Raw genomic sequence first — 27432 nt, 5'->3', positions numbered from 1 at the left:
TTCCACTCTTGGGCTATTATAAATAATAAACATTTGTGTACAAGTTTTTGTGTGGACATATGTTTTCAACTCTCAAGTAAATCATTTGCCCATTTAAAAAATATATTTATCTATTTTATTTATTTGGCCTCACTGGGTCTTGGTTGCATCATACAGGATCATGCGGAGTCTTTAGTTGCAGCAGCATGTGAACTCTTGGTTGCAGCATGAGTTCCAGTTCACTCAGGGATGGAACCTGGACCCCCTGAATTGGGACCGCAGAGTCCTAGCCACTGGACCACAGAGAGGCCCCTCATTTGCCCATTTTTAAATTAGGTTGTCTGTCTTAATTGTTGGGTGTCCTTTATGTACCCTGGATACCAAAGTGAAAGTGAAAGTCACTCAGTCATGTCTGACTCTTTGTGACCCCATGGACTGTATGGACTGTAGCCTGCCAGGCTCTTCTGTCCATGGGATTCTCCAGGCAAGAATACTGGCGTGGGTTTGCATTTCCTTCTTCAGGGGATCTTCCCCTCCCAGGAATATAACCTGGGTCTCCTGCATTTATAGGCAGATTCTTTACTGTCTGAGCTACCAGGGAAGTCCATCTTGGATACCAGACCCCTGCCAAATAAATGATTTGCAAATATTTCCTCCAATTCTGCAGGTTATTTTTTCACTTTCTTGATGGTGTCCTTTGACATAAATTTGATGGCATCCAGTTTTTGTTTTGTTTTTTGTTTTTGCTTTACTTGCACTTTAGATGTCTTACCTAAGAAACTGTTGCCTAACGCCATGTTACAAAGATTTGTGTTTTATAGTTCTAAGAGTTTTATAAGTTTATCTCTTATGTTTAGATCTTTGAGATAAAGATCAAAATTCATTTGTTTGCATCCAGCTGTACCAGCATCATTAATTGAAAATAATTTTCTTTCCCCCACCGAATTATATTGGAATCCTTGTCAAAACTTCATAGACCAAAAAATGTACAAGTTTACTTCTGGGCTCTCAATTTGATTCCACTTATCTATATGTTTATCCTTATGCCTGTATTACAGTCTAATTATAACTATGTAAAAAGTTTTGAAATCAGGAAGTGAGTCCTCTAACTTGACTCTTTTTAATTTTTTTTTTTTTTTTTACTATTCTAGGTATCTTGAATTTTCATATGAATTGAAGGCTCAGTATATCAATTTCTGTCAAAAAGCCAATTGGAATTTTGATAGGGATTACATTTGATTTGCAGATCATTTGTTTCTTAACAATAAGTCTTTTAATCAATGAACATGATGAAAATAGGTGTGTTTCCTTTTGTTTTAGGTTTTATTTTTTTCAAGAATATTTTTAGCTTTCTATGTAGTTTTCTATTGTTAAATATATTCCTATGTATTTTATTCATTTTGATGCTACTATAAATGGAATTTTTTCTAAATTTTATTTTTAGGTTGTTCATTGCTGATGTATATAAATGTTGTTTTTGTTCTTCAGTTGCTAAGTTGTGTTGGACTCTTTGTGACCCCATGGACCACAGCATGCAGGGCGCCCCTGTCCACCACTACCTCACGGAATTTGCTCAAATTCATGTCCATTGAATTGGTGATGTTATCTAACCATCTCATGCCATCCCCTTCTCCTTTGCCTTTTATCTTTCCCAGCATCAGGGTCTTTTCCAGTGAATCAGCTCTTCCCATCAGATGGCCAAAGTATTGGAACTTCAGCATCAGTCCTTCCAATGAATATTCAGGCTTGATTTCCTTTAGGATTTACTGGTTTGATCTCCTTGCTATCCAAGGGACTCTCAAGAGTTTTCTCCAGCACCACAGTTCAAAAGTTTTAATTCTTCAGTGCTCAGCCTTCTTTATGGTCCAACTCTCACATCCATACATGACTGCTGGAAAAACCACAGCTTTGACTATGGCTTTTTAATATGCTGTCTGTTTGTCCTAGCTATCCTTCCAAGGAGAAAGCATCTTTTAATTTCACGGCTGCAGTCACCATGAGTGAAAGTTGCTCAGTTGTGTCCGACTGTTTGTGACCCCATGGACTATACAGTCCATGGCATTTTTCAGGCCAGAATACTGCAGTGGGTAGCCTTTCCCTTCTCCAGTGGGTAGACCTGGGTTTGATCCCTGGGTTGGGAAGATCCCCTGGATTAGGAAATGGCAACCCACTCCAGTATTCTTCCCTGTATCTAGAATAAATAACTCCTACAACTCAACAATAAAAAGACAATCTGGGACTTCCCTGGTGATGCAGTGGCTAAGACTCCTCACTCCCAATGTAGGGGGCCCAGATTCGATCCCTGGTCAGGAAACTGGATGGAATCACCTCCACTCTTGCTTTATTTTCTCTGTCTTTGAACTTCTCACCCTCAAGTCCCAGTTCTCCATGAAGTACTCTCTGGATCCTCATGCAGAGCAATCCCATGGCAGCTGGGGCTGTGTGGACTTCAATACCACACTTACCACATGATTAAATCCTTCCTGTCTCAACCCGAAGACTATGAGGCCTCTGGCTTCATTGAAACAAGACCAATTTGGAGGCTCTTCAGTTCAGTTCAGTAGCTTAGTCCTGTCTGATTCTTTGAGACCCCATGGACTGCAGCATGCCAGGCTTCCCTGTCCATCACCAACCCCCGCAGCTTGCTTAAGCTCAAGTCCATCGAGTTGTTGATACCATCCAACCATTTCATCCTCTGTCGTTCCCTTCTCTTCCTGCCTTCAATCTTTCCCAGCATCGGGGTCTTTTCTAAAGAGTCAGTTCTTCACATCAGGTGGCCAAAGTATTGGTTTCAGCTTCACCATCAGTCCTTCCAATGAATATTCAGGACTGACTTCCTTTAGGATGGACTGGTTTGATCTCCTTGCAGTCCAAGGGACTCTCAAGATCTTCAACAACACAATTCAAAAGCATCAATTCTTTTGCGCTCAGCCTTCTTTATAGTCCAACTCTCACATTCATACATGACTGCTGGAAAAACCATGGCTTTGACTAGATGGACCTTTGTTGGCAAAGTAATGTCTCTGTTTTTTTTTTTTAATGTCTCTGCTTTTTAATATGCTGTCTAGGTTACTTCCAAGGAGCAAGCGTCTTTTAATTTCATGACTGCAGTCACCAACTGCAGTGATTTTGGAGCCCCCAAAAACAAAGTCTGTCACTGTTTCCATTGTTTCCCCATCTATTTGCCATGAAATGATAGGACCACGATCTTAGTTTTCTGAATGTTGAGTTTTAAGAAAACTTTTTTGCTCTCCTCTTTCACTTTCATCAAGAGCCTCTTTAGTTCTTCCAGCCTGGCATTTCGTGTGATATACTCTGCACATAAGTTAAATAAGCAGGGTAACAATATACAATCTTGATGTATTCCTTTCCCTATTTGGTACCAGTCTGTTGTTCCATGTCCAGTTCTAACTGTTGCCTCTTGACCTGCATACAGTTTTCTCAGGAGGCAGGTAAGGTGGTCTGGTAGTCCCATCTCTTTAAGAATTTTCCACAGTTTGTTGTGATCCAAACAGTAAAAGGCTTTGGCATGGTCAATGAAGCAGAAATAGATGTTTTTCTGGAACTCTTGCTTTTCTGATGATCCAGTGGATGTTGGCAATTTGATCTCTGGTTCCTCTGCCTTTTCTAAAGCCAGCTTGAACATCTGGAAGTTCATGGTTCATGTACTATTGAAGCCTGGCTTGGAGAATTTTGAGTATTACTTTGTTAGCGTGTGAGATGAGTGAAATTGTGCAGTAGTTTGAACATTCTTTGTCATTGCCTTTCTTTGGGATTGGAATGAAAGCTGACCTTTTCCAGTTCTGTGGCTACTGCTGAGTTTTCCAAATTTGCTGGGGTATTGAGTGCAGCACTTTCACAGCATCATCTTTTAGGATTTGAAATAGCTCAACTGGAATTCCATCACCTCCACTAGCTTTGTTCTTAGTGAGGCTTCCTAAGGCCCACTTGACTTCACATTCCAGGATGTCTGGCTCTAGGTGAGTGATCACACCATCATGGTTATCTGGGTCATGAACATCTTTTTTGTATAGTTCTTTCATGTATTTTTGCCATCTCTTTTTAATGTCTTCTGTTTCTGTTAGGTCCATACTATTTCTGTCCTTTATTGTGCCCATCTTTGCATGAAATGTTCCCTTGGTATTACTAATTTTCTTGAAGAGATGTCTAGTCTTCCCCATTCTATTGTTTTCCTCTATTTCTTAACATTTGATCACTGATGAAGGCTTTCTTATCTCTCCTTGTTATTCTTTGGAACTCTGCATTCAGATGGATATATCTTTCCTTGTCTCCTTTGCCTTTCACTTCTCTTCTTTTCCCAGCTATTTCTAAGGCCTCCTCAGACAACCATTTTGCCTTTTTGCATTTCTTTTTCTTGGGGATGGTCTTGATCACTGCCTCCTGTACAATGTCATGAACCTCTGTTCATCATTCTTCAGGCACTCTGTATATCAGATCTAATCCCTTGAATCTGTTTGTCACTTCCACTGTATAATTGGAAGAGATTTGATTTAAGTCATATCTGAATGGTCTGGTGGTTTTCCCTAGTTTCTTCAATTTAAGTCTGAATTTGATAATAAGGAGTTCATGATCTGAGCCACAGTCAGCTCTCAGTTTTGTTCTTGCTGACTGTAGAGAGCTTCTCCATCTTTGGCTGCAAAGAATATAAGCAGTCTGATTTTGGTATTGACCATCTGGTGATGTCAATGTGTAGAGCCTTATCTTGTGTTGTGGGAAGAGGGTATTTGCTATGACCAGTGTGTTCTCTTGGAAAAACTCTGTTAGCCTTTGCCCTGCTTCATTCTGTACTCCAAGGCCAAATTTACCTGTTACTCCAGTTATCTCTTGACTTCCTACTTTTGCATTCAAGAGGCTCTTACAGTAGTTTAATTAAGAGATGACACGGCCTGAAGTGGGCAATGGTAGGGGAAGAGTGAGGTGTCACTTGACTCCTGAGACAGGAGTTAAGAAGTGACAGGATTGGTTGATGGGAGGCATTAGAATGTAGTCCTTGGAAGGTGTAGGCTGTGCTGCCCACCAGCTTAGTTTCTAAATCACACTCTGCCACTTTACTGGCTATGGACTTTGGGCCAGTTACTTCATCCTTCTTACCTGTTTTCTTATTTCTAAAATAGGAATAATGACAGCACTTATTTCTTAGGTGTGTTGTGAAGATTAAACTAGTTGAGACAAAGTGCCTGAAACAGTCAGTACCCAGCACATAAGCCCTCCTTAAGTGTTAGTTGCTATTTTCTTGTTAAAATAATAATAAATATGGTTATTATTACTGTATTACTGGATATGAAGAGTAAAAGAAATTAAGGAAATAATGATAAATTCCAGGCTTCTAATCTGAGCAACTCAATGGAATGAGGTATTTTTTTTAATAAGACAGGACATTGGAGAAATAACAAAATTGAGAGAGAAAACTGTAAATTCAATTTTTTCTTTTGCAGCCACACCACACAGCTTTTGAAATCTTTGTTCCTAGACCAGAGAATGAACCTGGGCCATGACAGTGAAAGCCCAGAATCCTAACCACTAGAGTAGTGGGGAACTCCTGTAAATTCAACTTTTTTCATGAAGACTATTTTTTAGAGCAGTTGTAGGTTTACAACAGGTTAGAGAGGATGGTATAGAGATTCCCATATACCCCCACTTCCACACATGTGTACCCTCCCCATAATCAACATTTGTTACAACTGAAGAACCTACATTGATGCATCATTGTCTCCCAAAGTCCATAGTTTATAAGTTCAGTTTTTGATAAGTTGAATGAGAGGTGCCTGAAGCACTTCCAAGTGGAGATGTCTAGCTGGCTATAGTATATAAATATTTGTAGTTCATTAGAGAGTTCTGGGATGGAGATACAGATTTGGTAATCATCCACACAGGTTAATTCAAATCATGGACAGGGATAAGCTTGCCAAGTCAAGCGTTTAAGGCAGCAGCACAGTGGTTAATACTGTTCAAGGTTCTTTCTCTTCTCTTTAGTAAGCATACTAGTGATCTATTGCTGTGTTTACCCCAAAACTTAGTTACTTAAAAAAACCACTATTTGGGACCTCCTAGTTGGGCTTCCCTGGTGGCTCAGAGGTTAAAGCGTCTGCCTGCAATGCGGGAGACCCGAGTTTGATCCCTGAGTTGGGATGATCCCTTGGAGAAGGAAATGGCAACCCACTCCAGTATTCTTGCCTGGAGAATCCCATGGAGGGAGGAGCCTGGTAGGCTAGAGTCCACTGCAGAGTCAGACATGACTGAGCGACTTCACTTTCACTTTCTTTGGTGGTTCAGTGGTTAAGAATCCACGCTTCCGCTGCAGAGGGCAGTTTTTAATCCCTGGTTGGGGAACTATGGCAACCCACTCCAGTATTCTTGCCTGGAGAATCCCATGGACAGAGGAGCCTGGTGGGCTACAGTCCATGGGGTCGTAGAGTCGGACACAACTGAGCGACTTAACTCACTCACTTTGGGGAACTAAGATACCTGCTTGCCCCTCAGTGTACCAAAACAAAAACAAAAGACACACCCAAACCCAACAGCTGTTATATCACAGTTTCTGTCTGTCCGTGAATCTGACACAGTTGAGTTGGGTTCCTCTGCCTCAGGGTCACTCCCAAACCTGCAGTCAAGGTGTCAGCCAGGGCTGCAGGCAGTCAAAGCGTATAGGAGTACAAAGTACGTTTAAAAAAAAAAGATGAAAAATCCAGCAGATCCTACTTGTGGTTACACTCTGTAACTTCCAAGGCTAAGTTAGAAGAGGCCATGCAGCTTCTGCCAGTCTCTTTCTTGGGATGCTCAACTTCCACACCCAGTTGCCAAGCTGTGAAGAAGCTCAGGCCACAGGGAAGGAAATGTAAACCTGTTCCAGCTGATAGTTCCCAGAGAGGTCCTGACATCACCGTGTGTCTGCATGTCAGTAAGGAAGCCTCAGGCTCTCAGGATCTATTCCTACTACTTTCCACTAGTTCTCGTTTCAGCTCCATCTTTGCCATAAAGTTGTCACAAAGAGGAAATGAAGAAATAGTAAGGGTAAAGAGAGGAGCCTGGCGGGCTACAGTTAGTAAGGTCGCAAAGAGTCAGACACAACTGGAGCGACTTAGCACGTACGCCTTGAACGGAGCCTGACACTTAATACCCGGTTACCATTAGCTACTTTTATGATTATTTAAAAAGTTTTTATTAGCTCTTAATACTTTGCTTTTCAGTGTCTAATGAAGAAATAAAGAATTCCAAATCTAATGGATTAATTATTTTCCTTTCAGCGCCCTATATGCTTGCTGACATAACTAGCTCTTCACCCAGGTTTAATTACCTCTTTGCGCTCGTTTGCACATCTGATACGGGGGATATGTGGATCGCGTACTAGGACGGCGTTAGGACCTAAACTGATGTCTGGGGCGTGGCTGTTGAGACATGAACAAGGCCCAGACGAGGCGGCCGCAGGTGAGAAGAGCCGAACCCACTTAGGAGACCGACTTGTAAATCAGTGTGGTCTCTCATTCCTATGCAACCTCAGGCAATGGACTGCTTGCCTTACCGTTCCGTTTCCCCTTCGGCAGAAAAAAGAAATTTATTATTTCCTGTGCTTCCTCTCTAACAGGGTTGCTGTGACGATCCTGAAGTAGGATGTGGGGAGAACGCTCCATTATTCCAAACCTGGAGCCTTAGAAATGCGAGGGAGAAGGGAAAGGCCGTAACCTGACAAACTCGGTCCTCTCAAGCCTGTGAGAGCTTGTCCTAGAACGTCTCATTTCTGTGGTACACGAGCTCGAATTCCGGGGCCGACTAAGTTACTCTTCCGGGGGGAATTGCTACCGCTTCCGGGGCGGGACGCGGCGAGAGGGGTTTACGGTGCCTCAGCCAGCTCCTAGCCGGTGTCTCAGCGCTCCTTGCAATAATGAGCTTTCTCAGAAGTTTCCCGCCGCCCGGGTCGACTGAGGGCCTACGGCAGCAGCAACCAGACACCGAGGCTGTGCTGAACGGGAAGGGCCTCGGTACCGGCACCCTTTACATCTCTGAAAGGTAGGGTCTCTGTTTCCGAGGGCTGGCTTCCTGCGCGCCTCGTCCCTGCCGGGCGCGGGCGGTGCGGAGTAACGTGGGGGAGACGGAGACCTCTGAGGCCGTGGGCCGGGGGAGCGCGTGCCCCGCTTTGCCTTGGAGGTGCCTCTGCTGAGGAGAAGACTCGTGTGTTCCAGTGTCCTCTCCTCGGAGCCTTCTTGTCTCTTCGTCATACGGTGTTCGCCTCATTCATTGTGCTTTCTGCCCACCTGTTTACTGGAGGCTGCTTTTTATTCAAGGTCTCTTTGTAAGGTTTTGAGTTTCCAGGCCCTGAGTGAAGAAGAGTCATCGAAGTGCCTGCCTCGTCGATGATCAGGAATGGGAGGTGTTGCCCTGGGTAGGATATGTAGGTTTAGAGCAAATTGTGCAGGATTTTTAAAGCTTGGTTAAGGGGGTATAGGTTTTCTTCTGTAGGTGTGAGTGGGGAACACCTGCAACCCCACGCTGGTTGGGGTTGTATCCAGAGGGACTTAACTCTCATTTCCGTTCCTAGAAGGAATTGCCCTTTTATTTGTGTACCTGGAGCATTTTTTACTTGCATAGACTCGTTTTACATGTTGAGATTGTAGAAGTTCTCATTTCCATGACATATGGTTCCATTCATCTTCAAGCCAACAGTCATGCATTCAGTCTTTCCTGTCCTTTACTTCTCTCTGTATTCTGTATCAGTTTTGTCTGCAGCCAGAGAAAATTCCCTGCTTTTAAGAAGTCACATGATTATGTTGGACCTACACAGATAATCCAGGGTAATCTCTCTCTTTTCTTGTGAACTGATTAGTAACCTTAATTACATACACAAAATCCCTTCTGCCATGTAACATATTCACAGATGTGACACCAGGAGATGTGAGAGTCATAGGGGCCAAAATTCTCCCTGCCACAGCAGGCACAAAAAAGGTGTAAAGAACCCCTTGGTTTCGAAGGAAATTTAGTCATTGAACAAAGCTTAGGTTTCTGGCCAGTCACAGATAGGAAATTTGGATGTGAGGAAGGTCAAGTTTGAGGTAAAGTACAGATAATGAGTTTGGTCTGCAAATGTGTGGATTAGTTGCACATATGAGCATATTTCTTGGGAGAGTTGTGTTAAAGATGGATAGATTAGATACTTGAGAAGAGATGGCCAAGGATAGAACCTTTGGAACACATCTACACAAGGTATGTTATAGAAGAAGAGATTTGAGGAAAAAGAGAGGAGTGGTCAAATAAAATCAAATCTTAAAAGCACCTGTTGGGTATTGACAAAAAGACCTTCAGAGATCTTGCGAGAGCAATTTCTTTCAAGGCGTGGAAAGTGGAACACAGATATATTCTTAGCCCCTACACAGTCCCCCTTTTCTCCATGACTTCCCAGTGTATTGTCTCTTGTATAATATAAATTCTATTAGGGGAAGGTCCTATACTTGTTTTTTCATTTGGATAAATTTTAAAACTAAAGAAAAGTTGCAAGTGTTGTAAATAGCCATAGCTCCTTCACAGAGATTCATCAGTTGTTAACATTTGGCCACATTTATCTCTTTTTTTTCTGAGCTTTTTGAGTTGCAGACATGTCATCACTTCACCTATAAATACTTGCACCAAAATGTAAGGATAAGGACATTCTCTTGTATAACTATAGTGAGGAAGTACAAACTCCTTTTAAGCTCTTTAACTGTTTAAAAAATTATTTATTTTCAACTTTTTATTAACATCTTTTTCTTTAAGGAAGTATTTTCATAAAATATACATACAAAAAATATGAATTATAAATAGATGGTTTAAGGAATTATATTTAAACTAACACCTGCATAGCACCTCACGGTTAAGAGTAGAATATTACCAGTACCTTGGACACTGTTTTTCATCCCTCTTTACTCATTATTAGCCTTACCTCTTTGGATTCTTGGCCCTTTTTGTTCTTTCCCACCTAGCATTTCCACATCTTTTTTTTTTTTTTTGGTCTGCGTTGGGTCTTCCTTGCTTTGTGTATGCTTTCTCTAGTTGCGGTGAGCGGGGATACTCTTTGTTATGGTGTTCAGGCTTCTTGTTGTGGAGCACGTGGGCACCAATAGTTGAGGCGCACAGGCTTTGTTGGCCCATGGCGTGTGAAATCTTCCTGTTCCAGGGATCGAATCTGTGTCCCCCACACTGGCAGATGGATTCTTATCCTCTGTGCCACCAGGGAAGTCCCCGTATCTTGACAGAATCAAGCTCTCAACAGACTGGAAATGCTTCGTAGAGGATGTGACAAATGAGGATTGACAGCCAGGTAAATGAGGTGGGTCTAAGAGGAAACATTCTAATTAGAAGAAAAAGGATACTCAGAGGCAAGGGTGAGAAACAGTATTATGTGTGCCTGGATATATATTGTGTGTTCACACACATACATACGCACAGTCAAGCAGTTCTTTTATCTGAGGGACCAGTGGAGAAAAAGTGGAAACATGGTAAGGCTGGAGAAGGAGCTTTCCTGATGCCTCAGTGGTAAAGAGTCCAGCTGCCAGTGCAGAGGACACGGATTCAATCCCCGATCCAGGAAGATCCCACATGCTGCCGAGCAATGAAGCTCCTGAGCCACAACCGTTGAGCCTGTGCTCTAGATTCCGGGAGCCACAACTACTGAAGCCTGTGCACCCTGGAACCGGTGCTCCGCAGCAAGAGAGGCCATCGCAACGAGAAACCCACGCACCGCAACTAGAGAAAAGCCTGTGCAGCAACGAAGACCCAGCACGGCCAAAAATAGAATAAAGCTGGAGAAGGAGGGAGCCATGTTCACGAGCTTAGCTTATAGCCTCAAGGCTTTGTGATACCTACTTGAGAGTTTTAGGCGAAGAGGAACAGGGTCTGATTTGTTTTTAGGTAGTTTTTCAGATGTAGATTGAGAGATTCAGAACTCTTTTGGACTTATTTTCAAAGCTTAGTTTTCATAGGAATTTGACTTTTTGTCCAAAGGAAGAAAGGAGCAGAGGCATGAATCATTCAAAATAGATCATTTGAAACAAGTGAAATAAAATATTTAAATTAAAAATAGGTAATTTAAACTTATAAGTAATGCTCTTTTTATATTTATTCCCAAATCAATTTTAAACCAGATAATTAAGCCAACCTAAATTCAAGACCTCTCTTACCTTTCTGTCCTGTCTTTTTCCCCATGCCAGGAATAAAGTACACTGTTAATTCTTGTGCGGAACCATTGGCGGATAGCACAACATTTCCTCTGTATCTTGACTGGCTTCCCGATTGTTGTTTTTCCCTCATGTGACTCATGGTTTCTTTGGGACTGGATGTATAGTTAGGGCTTCCCTGGTGGCTCAGACAGTAAAGAGTCTACCTGCAATAGGAGAGACCTGGATTTGATCCCTGGGGTGGAAAGATCCCCTGGAGGAGGGCATGGCAACCCACTCCAGTATTCTTGTCTGGAGAAGCCCCATGGACAGAGGAGCCCAGCGTCCGTGGGGTTGCAAAGAGTCAGACACGACTGAGCAGCTAAGCCCAGCACAGGGTATAGTTAGATAGTTTGGTTTTGAGAGCTTTTCTTCTAGAATAAATGAAAAGAAAATAAAAAATCAGAACTTAATAATGAGAGTAAATGTTGCTTTTGAATGAAACTTTCTTCTGTTCTGTTGAGTATATAATCCATGTTCCTGTATAAGATTATGAGCACTCCACAGGAAATGCTCTGGTGAGATAGCATTTGTTCTGCCAGCAGTAAGGAACTACAGAGCAATTATTATGTGCTTTTGAAAGTGAAAGCCATAATTTAGAGGCACTGAGTCTGTGCTTGTTTTTCAGCTTTTCTATCTCCTAATTGATTCATCAAAGAAAATTTTGTGGCTCTGAGTATTTCAAATCATTTTTGATACTGAAATTTGGAATACTCCTTTCAGAAATCTAGGGGATTTCTGAGGTGAGAAAAAGGAGTTTATTTGCTTTAAATAATATAGTTTTAATAAGGAACTGGCAGTACTTCTGTGATGCCTGAGCACTATTTCTTCTCCACACTAAGAGAAAAGCAGTAGTGGAAAGGCCCATAGAGCACATGCAATCTCACTACAATAATAAAATCTACTTCTTTGGACCCAATGGGATGAGTTATTTTAGAGCTTTTACTACTTTAAAAAGCTTCCCAGTTTTTCATTTTCAATAAGTGTGTTGAAACCTTTCTCAATGACAGTGCTTTTTTTTTTTTTTTTTTTTTAGTGTACAGTTCCTCATGTTTTAGTGTGTTTACAGAGTTGTACAATTTTCACCACAATCTAATTCTGCCTTTGCTTTTATAAGTGAGAGTCAAGTGTTACACACTTGTATTGTCCTATTAGCCATTGATTTCCTTTAGGGGGATTGAGGTGTAAAGCTCAGCCTCCCCTTACATTGAGCATGAATGCTCTCAGACTGCTGCGCTCTCATTCTTCCCACACAAGAAGTCTTAGGTTCTATAATTGTGTTTGTTTTTGCTTCCTTAGATATCAGACCGCCAGGCTTGTTACAGTGGTATAGAAAATAGAATGATATGGGGTTTTTATTGCATGAACCTCTTTTTAAAATAAAAGCTTCATTGACCTAATTTACATAGCATGCAGTCCATGTATTTAAGTGTGTGTGTGTGTGTATGTGTGTGTGTGTGTGTAGGACTGCCCTGGTGGCTCAGCAGTAAAGAGTCCGCCTGCAGTGCAGGAGCAGCAGGAGACTGGGGTTCAGTTCCTGGGTGGGGAAGATCCCCTGGAGGAGGTCATGGCAACCCACACTACTATTCTTGCCTGGAGAATTCCATGGACAAAGGAGCCTAGGGGGCTACAGTCCATGGGGTCACAGAGTCAGACATGACTGAAGCGACTCGGCATGCATACATATAATAATATATAACATACATGAATATGTTATATATTAATAAATTGTTAACGTATAACAGAGTTGTGCAGCCATCAACAGTCAGTATTATTTATTTTTAATTTCTTACTTATTTTTTGGCCATGCTGCACAGCCTGTGGTATCTTAGTTCCCTGACCAAGGAATGAATCTGGCCTCCAGCACTGAAAGCACCAAGTCATAGCCACTGGACCGCCAGGGAACTCCCAACACAATTTTAGACTATTTTCATTGCCCCCCAAAGAAACTGACACCCGTTAGCAGTCACTTTCTATTTTCCTCCAGCCCTGTGCAACCAGTATAGTGCATTAGCTTTTATTTTATTAACATTTTCTGTGGGTTCTTAAGCATCTTTTTCGTGACTTTTTTTCCTGCTAAATGGTGCAGTTCCAGATGGGTGAAATATTACCAAAAAAAATCAACCAGTCCTTACTCAAAACTCAGTGTACTGATTTTCCTGATGCTTTTCCTCTGTTAAAGCAATAAAATATTTGCATTGACCACTTTTGAGGGATAACTAGACATTGCTTATTTGTGGCTTTCCCCTTAAGTTGTAAAATAAATGAAAGGCTCCATAAAGTCTGCTTTTCAATGTGATGATTATTTTCCAACTTGTGTTATTACAGCCATTTCATGTGTATGTTATTTAATGTAGGATTAGTGGAGAAATTAGTGCTTCTTGGGTATTTATTGCATATTTACATGCTAAGCACTGTGGCAGTAGTTTTGAAGAATGTTAAAGCTTCATCCAGTAACTCATGTTCTGTCCAGATACATATAAAATTCATTACACAGAGTTAGGTGCTCAGGAGTATATTACTGAGCCTAAGTGCGGTTTAGGAAAAGAAGGGATCATTATGCACTGGAGTAATCGAAGAGAGGGTTTATGGAAAGACTGGGACTTACCCAGACAAAGAAAATTTGCCAAAACAAAGAAGATGCCTGAAGACATTCCAAACAAGCATAAAAAGGCATAGAAACACACATGTGACTTACGAAAAATAGCATTTCAAATCTGTTTGGATATTTAGATAGGGGAAAGTGAGCTATAACAGAATTGTCTTAAAGAAACTAAATTCCTGCTGCGAATTTTCTTTTAGGAAATTTCTAAGCAATATGCTTGAATTTATTCACATATATATTAATATGTGTCCAGGCTGAACCTTTATAAATGTTAGGACATCAAATTAGGATTTAATTTCTCCAAATAATCCACTTAACACATGTTTTTCAGCCGCCTGTCTTGGTTAGATGGCTCTGGATTAGGATTCTCCCTGGAATACCCCACCATTAGTTTGCATGCAGTATCCAGGGACCTAAACGCCTATCCACGAGAGCATCTCTATGTTATGGTGAATGCCAGATTTGGAGGTATGTATGGTATAGTTTAATCTTGAGCTTCCTTTGGTAGTATATTTTAAAAAGCAGTCACTGATGATAATCAATGTAGTATTCAAGCCATTCACTTATTTTGGATAATACTTTCTTAGGCAAAATTTCAGCACAGTAAAATAATTTGCACACTGCCTTTTACTTTACATATTAATAGTTGCACTTAAAATTACTTAGCTTTTATGCATTTGCATTTCTTGTTTCTCCTCTTGAGTTTGTTATTGTTTCTCTGTGTAAAGGCATTTATCTTTAGCACCCTTAGAGGCGTGGATCAGTATGCTTCCCTTCTAAGAGTTTTGGATAGAACCTGTTTTGTTTTGTTATAGAAATAGCTCTTAATGGTGGACATGTTGCCCTTTCCCAACATTTGGCAGTTACATTTTGTCGAGGCATTTTTGTCATCACTAGAGGTGGAGAGGAGTGCTACTGGCATCTAGTTAGGGGCCAGGGGTACTACTAAACATACTACAATTCCTAGGACAGGCTCCCACAACAGAGAATTGAATTAACCAGTCCAAATGTCAGTAGTCTCAAGATTGAGAAACGCTATGGTACAAGATTCCCAGGTCTTGCAGATGGAAGAAACAACAGAGTCATAAAAATCTAGTGTGGTTGATGAAAGAAGAAGTAAGAAAGATTTTAAAAATCCATTTTTTAGGCTCGCCATAATGAATTCCCTGATCGCTCAGTGGGTAAAGAATTCACCTTAAAAAAAAAAAAAAGAATCTGCCTGCAATGCGGGAGACCTGGGTTGGGAGATTCCTTGGAGAAGGGGAAGGCTACCCACTCCAGTATTCTGGCCTGGAGAATTCCATGGACTGCATAGTCCGTGGGGTCACAAAGAGTCAGACAGGACTGAGCCACTTTCACTTTCACAAAGAGTTTCAAGAATTCTGGGTGAGAAACAAGTTAGGCATGAAATAAAAACTTACGCTTGATTTTTTAAGTATAACTAAAGAAGTTTATATAGTATATTTGTTTAATATGTTCATCCTTTGTGAGAATGAATAACTTTGGAGTTGAAAGACTATTGTTACATCTTTAGTAAACTTTTGATTTGAAGATAGTGCTTTGCTTTTCTTTGAAATAGCATGTAAGAAACAATGCCATGAATTCTCCTGTTAAGCTATTGCTCCTCCAATTTGGGATTTTAGTATGGTTTCAGATACAAGATGAGCATTTATATTGTGTGATACTAATTATTTAATAATTTTTAAGACTTTTGGCACACCTGCCTCATTAAGTGATAATGACTGATTTAGCAATTTGAAAATATTTTTGGTGTAACATTTAAAACTCTTGCCATTGGGAAGTGTCCAAAAGTAGATGAAAATCTAGTGGAGTTTGAAAGAGGGTAAGGAAAAGTAAAAAGCTGTTGACCTTGTGTTGTAGTGAGACTTCCAGATGAGGTGGCCTCAGATACAAAGTTCACTTTCCATCTAAGTAACTGCAACTATGATTTTATAACCAAGAGTTTATATGTCATGTTGAGTTGAAAGCTTTCATTCATTCATTCATATATAGACATTAAAGTTTATTTATTTCTATTTATTTTATTTATTTATTTATTTATTTGGTCATGCTTCAAGGCTGGTAGAATCTTCGTTGCTTGGCCAGGGATGGAATGCAAGGCCCTGGCAGTGAGAGACCCGAGTTCTAACCACTGGACTGCCAGGGAATCCACCCTCCCTGCACCTACCACCCACACTCCCCGCCCTTTTTTTTGCCATTCATTTGTAGGTGTGAAATTTTAGAGATACTCTTGTTAGTCAGTTTTAAATTCTGGTGTGACATGCTCATAGTGTAGAGCATTGGCATTGGGCATGTCAGAAGATAAAGTTAGGTCGGGTTTGAATAAAGCTAGCTAAAAGGAAAAGCACCCTGAATAAGAAAACTGTGTCATTAACTTGGTAGGCAAGTCATTTTCATCTCTCTGGGCCTCCATTTTATCCAGAATAATTAGGGCATTGTAATAATTGTTAGTTTTTAAACCTGGCTGCACATTAGAAACACTTTGGGAACTTATTTAAGGAGACAGAGTATGGTGGTCACTCCGGGGATTTAGTATGAGATGATTAATGATTGTCATAGTGGTTTTTTTCTCCTAATTGTAAAAATGCTATATTACATTTCTCTTTACTGCCTTAAGATAGATACCTGTAGATATATAAAAGAAGGTGTTAATAGTGGTTATTTCTAGGGAGAGTACTAGAGGGGTAGGGACTGTTTACTTGGAATCCATCTTGACTCTTTCCATTATTTTTGTACCAGCTTGAATTTATGGTTTGAAAAGTGATGTCCATTCAGTTATAGAACAATAGTTATAGTATGATACCATATTTTAAAATGCATTGAAAAAGTTTGGTAGTACCATAATGTATTCAACTACTAAGAATTTTTTAGAACTGTCCAATATTTTTGTATTTTACTATTTTACAGAAGACACATCTATTTTATGTAACAATTTAATAACATTAGAAACAGGACAGAAAAGTTCTATTATATCTGTTACTTAAAGCTGCTAATAGTGGTCATTTAAAATTTTGTGTTTTTTGCTTATCTGTATTTTTTCATTATTCAGTGAACTTGCGTGACTTATAAAAAATAAAAGTTAAAAAATATATAGTGGGTACCCCCTTATTTAAAAGTTCTAAACATACATTGTCAGCATGCTTTCCAGAAAGTATATACTTTGAATGCCTTTCTGCTTTATCTCCACCTATATGGAGAATTAACATTTTTTCAAAATGGCAGCTGTAATATGCTAAATAAAAGTTGTATTTTTAAGATGATTTGTTGAACATGTTTTGGTGGTTTGGGGGTCTATTTGTTTTATTTACCTTTTTAAAAAAAATTATGAAATAATTCATATGTTGAAAAGTTCAGCATATTTTTTAAAAATTTTCATTATTTAATATCCAGTGTAAATTCTAACATTTTTTCATAATTAGTCTAAAAGAAATAAAATTATATTAATACTATAGAAATCTTTTTTTATATCCATCCCCATTTCTTTCCTAATTCTGTCTCCAGAGTTTTTCTTAAAGATGATGTGTGACCTTCCTGTCTATGCTTTTAGATTTTTACTGAGTATATATATATACCCTTAAGCAATATAATGGTTCTCTTTTGTCATTAGAACTTTAATGTAAATGGTATTATATATTCTCCAATGAGTTCTTTCATTCAATTATGTTTTAAAATTCCTTCATTTTGATACATATAAATCACATTTATTCATTTTCAGATGTTATCTACTGAACATAATATGATCAAGTTACATCTATTTCCTTTTTTTAAGTTAACATTTATTTCTTATATTTTCTATAGTACATAAAGTACTTCAGGGAACATTCATGTACTTAGATGAAGAGTTGCTGGATAATAGGATATATACATCTGGAGTGATTTTAGCAATTTCCACTTTTACCAGCTGGTTCTCTTTATTGAACATTTGTAGTTTTTTCTTGCCAACAGACTTTATTAATTTATCTTTTGAGTCAGTCAATTTTTATGGGCCTTGGTTTTCTTATCTGTAAATTGTTGGTGATGAATCACATCAGTGGTTTACAGACTGCTGCTGAACCCATTGTTACATGGTGAAAGAAACAGACATGAGAGTGAAACTCTAATTGTTAGAGGTCTGACTGTTTGGGTTTCCTCACCCCTGCCATGATGTTGGGGCTTGGTATCCTTAGAACCTCAAGTGCAGTGTGACGAGATCAGAGAGACTATCCAAAGTCTTTTTTTAACTCTAAAATAACCATGTTTTAGTAATTGGGAGTAAAAAAATGCAATATTTAGATGTATCAATAAACATCCTTTAAGAAATTCTTTTAAGATTCTGTTTTCAAGCATAAACATCATTAAAAAGCTGTTTTTTAATACACTTTCTAGAAGAATCAAAAGAATCGGTTGCTGATGAAGAAGAGGAAGATAGTGATGATGACATTGAACCTATTGCTGAATTTAGATTTGTGCCTAGTGATAAATCAGCATGTGAGTATTCTGTGGAACTGATTTTTTTTCCCTTTAAGTACCAAGCATTCTTTCTATCCCCTGCCCCCATCTCACAAACAGACACACACACACACACACACACACACACACACACACACACACACACACACACACACACACACACACTTACCTTCATCCTCATTTGTTGTTACTGTTTTTTGTTTCAGTAGCTAAGTTGTATCTGACTCTTTTGCGACCCCATGAACTGTAGCCTACCAGGCTCATCTGTCCATGGGATTTCCCAGGCAAGAATACTGGAGTGGGTTGCCATTTCCTTCTGCAGAGTATCTTCCCAGTCCGGGGATCGAACCCATGTCTTCTGCGTTGCCAGACAGATTCTTCACCCCTGAGCCACCAGGGAAGCCCTCACTCTCGTTACCTCTGTTCTATTGCTTTTTCTTCATTTTAGCATCTGTAATATCATTGAGGACCAGATACCTATTAATATAAAGATGTGGTGAGTGTAGTAGACACCATGTTCCTGGTGTGTTTTGGGAATGGAGAAACTGCTATTTATGGACTTGGTGCTGTTGACTGTGAATCTCACTGGATAGAGGACAGAGGGCTCATGGCAACTCCAAAGTGGATGATGCCAGGACACCTGGAAAGAGCACCTCACACTGATGCCAGCAGTCTGACCAGGACTCTGATGCTTTTTCTTGGAAAATCCAACAAGGCATGAAGAGATCTCAGTAATATTTCAAAAAGACCTCTTATAATATATTATGGCTTGTCCATTGCCGTTAAGATTGATTTTCCTTGAAATTTGGCATATTTTGTAAATACTGTGACCCTCTATACCTCTTGGAGAAGGAAATGGCAACCCACTCCAGTATTCTTGCCTGGAGAATCCCATGGACAGAGGAGTCTGGCGGGCTACAGTCCTTGCGGTTGCAAGAGTCAGACACAACTTAGCGACTAAATCACCACCAGTATACCTCTTGTCTACTCATTAAATTTATTTGCCCTGATGGTTGTCTTATTATATTTTTATTGTACATTAATCAGAAAAAAATTAATGAGAAATTTTTAATTTACTTGTTCAGTGGAGGCCATGTTCACTGCAATGTGTGAATGCCAGGCTTTGCATCCAGATCCTGAGGATGAAGATTCAGATGATTATGATGGAGACGAATATGATGTGGAAGCCCATGGTTAGTGAAGTGGATTTTTTTAAGTGTTTGTGTATGTATTTAAAACATTTGTGTAGGTGTGTTTCATTTTAAACATGTATTTGTATAGCGTATGGGATTATATTTCTTTGTATCTCTGAAGTATCCATGTAACTTGGTTTTTAGTAAAAGTGAGTGGCACAATTCATCTCTCAGTCAAGTTAGAAAATGTTACAGGAGTCCCAAGCTTGAGCACAAAACATAGGAGATATGTTTTCTTCCCCCGTCTGGGGGGAAAAAATAGAAATAAATGGAAGGAAAGACTATGATAAGATAGTGGGTAGTTGGGAAAATCTTTTTAAGTTGATGAAGTTGCTCCCAGAAAACAAGCCTTCTCTCTCCACCTCTTGGAACCTGTATCATCTACATCTTTAATGTATTCCATAAACCTCCTCATTGCCAAGGTGATGTCTTTTTCCCAGAACCATACTTAATTTATCTAAGATTATCTCCCTTTACCTCCCCAGAGCAAAATACAGTCACTAGCTTGGTATAGAGTCTTGTTACTTGAGGTGTCTGCTGTTCTCTTCTCTTTTCTCATGGATACCAGTTTGGCTCCCTAAAGCTGTTGCCTCCACATGTACCACTTCCTGGCCTGAGACAGACTCATTTCTGGGATTCTGCTTTATATATATCTAAATACATCCTCATCTTTGCTGAAGTTTCAGGGTAATTTAGTTTTTAAATCCTGTTTGTATTTTCCAGAATTTCTGATGTTTTAAAAGCAGGATGCATTTTAATTAGGAAAGAAGACTCGTAAAATTCCCACCTTGGGATAAAACTCTGTAACCTTAGGAACACCCTCTTTTCCTTCTAGTCCCTGGACATTTGATTCTTTGGGAATTGCTATATACTGGCTTGTTATCTCTTAGAATCCCTTCTCATCTTAGAGAGGAGAGACATTTTCTGTATTATCTTTGTCTTCAGTAGATGGCTGATGTGTGTATGTTGAATAAATGTTGAATGTTTTCCTTGAAGCCTTTTTTCACTGTGCCTTATCTTCAGTAGATGCATTATTGATTGTCTTTTTTCCCCCTGTTTTAAAATGGCTTAAAAGCTTTTTATTTATTTAGAACAAGGGCAGGGGGACATCCCTACATTTTATACCTATGAAGAAGGATTATCCCATTTAACAGCAGAAGGCCAAGCCACACTGGAGAGATTGGAAGGAATGCTTTCTCAGTCTGTGAGCAGCCAGTATAACATGGCTGGAGTCCGGACAGAAGACTCAATAAGAGATTATGAAGGTGAGTACCTAGAATTAATTCTTTATGGTGTAGGAAGCAAATGTAGAAATACGTAGAATGGGAATTATATGTAAATTTTTAAAAACTTTTTTCCCTAACTTGCAAAAATTTGTAAGTTTTGTATTCTTTTGACTCAGCCTTTATCATTTGTTCCCTGCCAGTCTAATGCTGAGTGCTGTGGATTTTTCCTTTATATGACTTTTCAGATCTCCTTACTATAACTACTGCTATGCTCCAAACATAGGTCCTTTTTTCCTCACACTGGATTTATAGTAGGAAATTTTTTGCTTTAAATCATTCTTTCCTCCACCTCACTGCGCCATACTAATCTTCTGAGAACACTCGGTGTCATTGATATTCACCATATAAATTCTCTTGGGCTCTGGAGAGACACCTCTGTCTTTGCGCCACTTGTCTCCAATCTTGTACCTGCTACCCTCAAGAAAATATTCAGGTAGTGTTCTTATGTCTCAAATCCTGATGGAAGCACATTATATGTATTTACTCATTTACTCCTTCCAAGAACCCTCTGGTAGATGTTGTTTAGCCGCTCCAGTAGTGTCTGACTCTCTGCGACCTTGTGGGCTGTAGCCCGCTGGGCTCCTCAGTCCATGGGATTTCCCAGGCAAGAATACTGGAGTGGGTTGCCATTTCCTTCTCCACAGTAGATGCTGTTACGATCCCCATTTTATAGATGAAGAAACTGAGGCACAGAAAGGTCACATACCTAGTTTGCAGTCAACTAGCTAATCAGTGGTAAGGGGATTAAATAAGCTAATATGTAAAAACAACCTGCCGGTTACTATTATGAGCATTTCTTGCATCCTCTATGTATTCAGTTCAGTATTTTGTATTGCTACAGAATCTTAACACTTATAATTTTTAGTGATGCAGAATGTTCTTAAAGAGGATTGCCATAATTTTTCTTTTATTGATATTTACATTTCTCTCATAATGTTGTGATCATTATCTCCATGCACATAGCGTTCTGCCCTGAGGGTCCTGAAGTTCTGGGATATTTAATTTGGAATAATTTAGGCTGTGGGTCACGTTACTGTTCGTTACGTCTCCTCTCCGTTTTAAGCCCTACATGGTGAGCCTCTAACACGCTTTAGGGTTAGGTGACTCAGGTGGTCTCTAGTGCTGTGCCGAAATCTTAGCTAAAAGAATTCAAGATACATCTTTTTTTACTACAGAGATTAGCTGAAGAGTACCCTTGGACGTTAAAAAACCTTTCATCACTGAAGGCTTTTTTTGTTGTTTTTAATTATAGAGCTTTTTATTTAATGCTTTATAGCAACTGACTTTAAGGTCACAAACACTTGTTGCTAAAGTGAGATGATTGGACTTGTATTCCTAAGCCTCACTGGCATATTGAGTTGCCTGTACATAAAACTTCTTCAGCTTAAACCATTTCCTGTCTTCTTAAGTTCTGGGTACCCACATCACTCTTGTTTCCACTTATTTAGTTTGACTTGTGCCATTTCTTTTTTTAAATTTATTTTTAAAATAATATATTCACAGTATGCAACGTGATGTTCTGATAAATCCATAGTGAAATTTCAACTGGTGGCATTTCAGTGCTTCATGTGTTTGTTTATGTAAGAGGTATTTGTTGAGCTACTGTGGCAGGTAGAGAGAATACAGGAGTGCCTAGGGAAGATGCAGTTTTATCTATCAATGGCATTCTAGTGGAGAGAGAAAGAAATTAACTAGTTAGGTAGTTATAGTATATTGTGATACAGCATTTGAGATAAAGGGGAAGCTTGAGGAACTATGGAATCAGAGGCCAGACAGTCAGGGAGAGATTCAAACTTCATGGAGTAAGTGACATTTAAGCCAAAGTCTGAAGATAAATAAAAATGAACCAAGTGAAGAGGGATTACATACAGTTTGGGGAGAGAGGCAGGTCAGGGTGTCAGTCATGTGTGAAGGATCAAAAGAGACCATTCAGCTTTGGGGAACTGAAAGTTCATTATATCTGGACTTCTTGAGTGTGATGGGTAGCTATTATAGCAACAGATAAAGGTGGAATAGTAAACTGGACTGTATAGTAAAGGAACTTGAAAGCTGTGTTAAAGAATGTCAACCTGTGTTTAAGTCAGTGGGAAGCCATTGAAGAATTTTAGTTTGATTAGTGTTTCAGAAGATGACTGGCTGTGATACAAAAAATTAATTGCAGAGGGAAATACTAGAGGAAAGAAGAGAAGCCCTGTTAAGTAGCTTATGATTTAAATTAGATGAGAGATAGTGGCCTAATTAGGGAGTGGCAGTAATGTCAAAAGACTGAACAAATTTGGGAGGTATTTAAGAGATAGAAGCAACAGAAGTTAGAGATATGGTAGGGGTTTCTGGGTTGGGCAAGTAAGAAGTATCCTTTTGGAAAGGGATGTATTTTCTGTGTGGAAAGATGAGTTAATTTTATATAAGTGTTTTATTTGTATGTCCTGCTGAATGTCCGGGTGGTGGGATGTCAGTGGGCTGTGGGCAGAAGCCAATTTGTGGTGGGCTAAAGAGTTGAATGTGAGTAGGAGGTGAAGAAGTGGAGAAAACAGCTTTAGACAGCTCTTTCCAGAGGGCTTTTTTTTTGTTTGTTCTCCCCATCTCTTTTTTTTTTTAATGAGATTAAAAAACAGGGAAAAGTAAGAATCTCACTTTACTAATTTATTTCAGTCTTTTCTATTGAATTATGTTGTAAGCTTAGATAGTACTTCATGCTTTTTTAAAACAAGAAGTCACACGGTAAAACACCTAGCAGTTCTGTGAAGAGTGAAAAACGGATGCTTGCTGCATTTGAAAGTCCCTGCCTGGAGTTCTTTCAGTGCTGAGACTGAGAGTTGCAAAGTAAAAGTGAAATACACAGACTAGTTTTAACTTGGCCTAAACCCACAGGTGGCATTTTTCTAAGTCTGTTCCTTGGTAGTTTCAATTTTCAAGAGAAAGAAATAGCAACTCTGACCAGCAGAGGGCGCTAGCTTCCTTCTGGTTGAAATCTAAGCTGACTCCTCACTGTGGGCAGTGCTCAGTAGACCTGCTCAGTGGTTCCTTGTTTCCTCAGATGGGATGGAGGTGGATGCTGCACCAACGGTTGCTGGACAGTTTGAGGATGCAGACGTTGATCACTGAAATGATGGATGCTGCTTTAGGGTGAGTATTTTCTCCCCTGTCACTGAACATGAAAATCACGTGAAACAATTGATTTTTATTTTCAGATTTGAGGAGAACTCTAACAAATTAGCAGTTGTGGGAAAATGTTGTTTAATCCATTTATGAAATTACTTGAAACTATGTCGTTTTTGCCCCTAAGAAATCAAGATCTGCCAGCATGGGTAATGTTCAGGTTAACATTTACTGAGCACTTACTAGCTGCCAAGCACTTTGCTCAGCATTGAGAGAACTTGGAAGAATAAGACACTGATCTTCAGTGAGTCAAGAGAAGGACATTACCCTTTGTTGAAAAGCAGATCTCTCTGGTTGACTCATGTGGGAGTAGCAGAATTTGAGGTCATGTCCTGCTCTGCTCTTGAGTCAACTTCTCCCACTTACAATATTTGAAACCTTAGCATCTCATCAAAAACACAAAACAGATTTGCTGCAATAATTCACAAAGCAGATTATTGCTTTTGTGAATATAACATCTTATAGTAACCATGAATTGTGATAATGAATCTCAGCTTTCCTCTCAGCTGCTGCCAGTGGAACTATTAGAAAATAACCTTAAAAGTTCTGTGATTTATGTCTCTTTATTTCTATGACAATTTACTTCTGTCATTGGTAGCCATATCATCTAAAATCAGCAGTGTCTCCTCTACAGTTAGCTTAAAGTATGTGTTAACATTGTTGGAGCTCTGTTAATATACATTTTCAGATTTCACAGTTCTGGATATCAGTATTTCACTGTTGAAATAATACTTTATGGGAAATCTTTCAATACCAATATGTCTTCTTCCCTTATTGCTGAGATTCTTATTTATCACATTCTTCATAGTATATGGATTTTTTTCAGTAATTTTTGTTAAAACTGGAAAGCAGATTTTTTGATCTGGCTTTAACATATTTCTTCTTGAAAAGGGACTATTCAAAGAATACCAACTACTCTATTAATAAGATGGAGAAACTTATTTGGTATGTCACTAATGGTTACACAAATGGAATGTTACAGCATTTTTCTGGTGAGAATTCTTAGGATTCTTTGTAATACAATTTTTATGATGAAATAACTGTAAAATAGCCACAAACTTTCTAATGAGCTGATAATTTGTTTTATGTTCATTTTGTGCTACAGCTGGAGCAAAGAGAGATTTTTAGTCATAAAGTTTTTGCAAGTTCTTCATCTGGATAATGAATTAATTATCCAGAATTAATCTTAATTAATTAATCTTAATTCCAAACAATGTCTGTAAATTTTTAATCATTTAAAATTACATTTGCCTTTGAGCCAAGAATAAGAAATAATTCGAGTATGTAGGCGGGTATTAAAAATTTCAAGATAATGAAACTAAGACCTCTCGATGCACAAGATAGAGTGGAGGGGAAGGCACATGAGTGGTGGAATCACAGCTCCACCATATTACCAGCTCTGTGCCTTCAGACAAGGAGTATAACTTCTACAATTCTCAGTTTCCCCTTTGACAAATGAAGATGATAGTAACTACCTGGCAGGATTATTGCAAAGATTGAAATATAATATATGTAAGTCCTCTGGCACTCATGACTAGGCATTTAATAAATAATAGCTATTAGTATAAACACTGTAAACCTTTTGTTTTTCAGATTCTGCTCATAACTGTAGGAGAGAACTTGGTGCCTCTTCCACTGTGGAGTGGGTGTTGATGAAAGTCTTTTTCTTTCTCCAAAACTTACCTGAACCAGTTCTTTCTTGAGACAGAGTATACTGAGACAAGAAGCTGTCACCAGCACAAGAAACTATGACTTTTATTAACAAAGGTGGATGAACTTAACTAGGAGGGCTATTTGTAGTTTATGATTTACCCCAAACCTTTATGTCTAGGTGTACCCTCTGAGTAGGCCTATGATTCCCACCTTCACTCTATGCATCCTCAAAACCTATCAGGACTAAGGGGTGGAAATGCACTGGCGTTTGAAGGTGTAGGTAGACCACGTGGGAAAGAAAGGCTGAATTTAAGCTATACTCCTTAGGGCCTAAGGATACCCTTAACTCCTTAAAAAAAAAAACAGAGGTCTCAGAGAAATCCTGATCTCTGCACTTTCCACAGGGATAAAGGTCTTTTTACTAATTGGGGTCCCAGGTCAGTTAACTCTAGGGAGCCTCTTCAGAAATAGCCCAGCCACATGTACTCCCACTAACACAAGTGCTCCTGCCTAGCCTTTGCTCCTTTCACCATGTTTCATCATTCTGTTCTGTTATAACCGCTTAGGTTGTATCCTTTCATTTCCAGCCTCTCAGGTCAGTTTCTGTAAAAGAACAAGCGAAATTGGGATGAAGTTCTCAAAGTATTTCAGATAATTGTTTTGTCTTTGTGATAGCTTAACAAATAAATTTAGGTTTTCTATATTATTGTGCTCTCATTCTTGACTAAAACTATTAATGAGAAACATTTTTTAAAAAATTAGTGTTTTGACAAAAAACGAGATTCTTGTTGGTCTTTGACTTTTGTTGAGAACGTGAACATGGAATGAGTAAGAAATGTATAGGTCTTCTGAAAGACAGGGCAAGGTCATAACACATTGCAGAGGGATTTCTGCTTCTTCCATTTGAATCAGGAGTGATTTCTCATAGCATACTTTTAAACTCTCAGTTTTCAGAGATACCTCTCAGGCTGATTTATAATTACAGGTTTATACCTGGACTTCATGACCAAAAAAATAGAATAGCTCTTCACAATTACCTGACTAACTAGTGACTAAACTAATTTGTCACCACTCAACCCAGTGTTCTTTTCAGCACTTTTACTTGGTTTTCCTCATCTTGCACGGTAGACTGGAAAAACTAATATTCTTTCTTCTGACCAGACTCTAATAAATACTGAATTTGTTAAAACAAGCAAGCAAATGGCCACTTTTTACAGAGACTTTCTCTGTGCTGTCCTGGGTTCTTCACATGCACTGTATGTGTAATATTCTTAACCACCTTATGAAGTATAGGTGCTTTTATGATTCCCACTTCAGGGATGAGGAAACAGTTACAGAGAGAGGTAAAGTAATGTTTAAGGTCATATAGATAGGGAGCTGTGATTTTTAAGCCTGTGCTCCCAAATACCATACTGCCTTACCATCTACCAGCAGCTGAAAGGAAGCACATTTTCTCTTTACTGCAGGGTTTTCGGTGTTAAAATTTCAGTGAACAGCACAGGAAGTTCCCAAATTTCTGTGCTAACAGTCTCAGTAGCACTCATGATTCTGTCCTAGACATTTATCCATTCTGCAGTAAGCAGTCCATGTATCTCATGGGCTCTTCCTAGAAATTCTATTTGAATTGCTCTTTAAAGTCATGCTTACATACTTGTAATCATGACTTTCAGTGAAACATTAAGTGCTCTTTGATAACACGTCAACAAAATGCTGAGATCATGTGCACCGTGTTTCCTGTAGGCGCTGCTGTGGTCAGCGTGGTATTGTGGATAAGGCAGTCAGCTAAGATGCAGGAGACGGAGCATCTAGTTCTGACTTGGCAGACAGTATTTAACCCCTCTGGACCTATTTCATCATCTTTGTAAAATAAGAGGATTAGACTTTCA

The 27432-nt window shown here is 39.2% G+C and overlaps 1 protein-coding gene across 1 annotated transcript; it reads left to right on the top strand.

The window, feature by feature from the left end:
* Positions 1-7789: 7789 nt before the first annotated feature.
* Positions 7790-26249, top strand: CLNS1A (chloride nucleotide-sensitive channel 1A). The gene is made up of 7 exons (XM_061168081.1): positions 7790-8004; positions 14117-14253; positions 18172-18273; positions 19341-19448; positions 20540-20713; positions 23772-23860; positions 25487-26249. Exons 1-6 carry the CDS (start codon positions 7880-7882, stop codon positions 23837-23839), a joined length of 714 nt encoding a protein of 237 aa, XP_061024064.1. The 5' UTR covers positions 7790-7879; the 3' UTR covers positions 23840-23860; positions 25487-26249.
* Positions 26250-27432: the final 1183 nt, after the last annotated feature.

The sequence above is a fragment of the Dama dama genome, chromosome 2 (assembly GCF_033118175.1).
Source record: "Dama dama isolate Ldn47 chromosome 2, ASM3311817v1, whole genome shotgun sequence".
Lineage (NCBI taxonomy): Eukaryota > Metazoa > Chordata > Mammalia > Artiodactyla > Cervidae > Dama > Dama dama.
The sequence above is the reverse complement of the archived record's forward strand: the minus strand, read 5'-3'. Positions and strand labels throughout refer to the sequence as shown.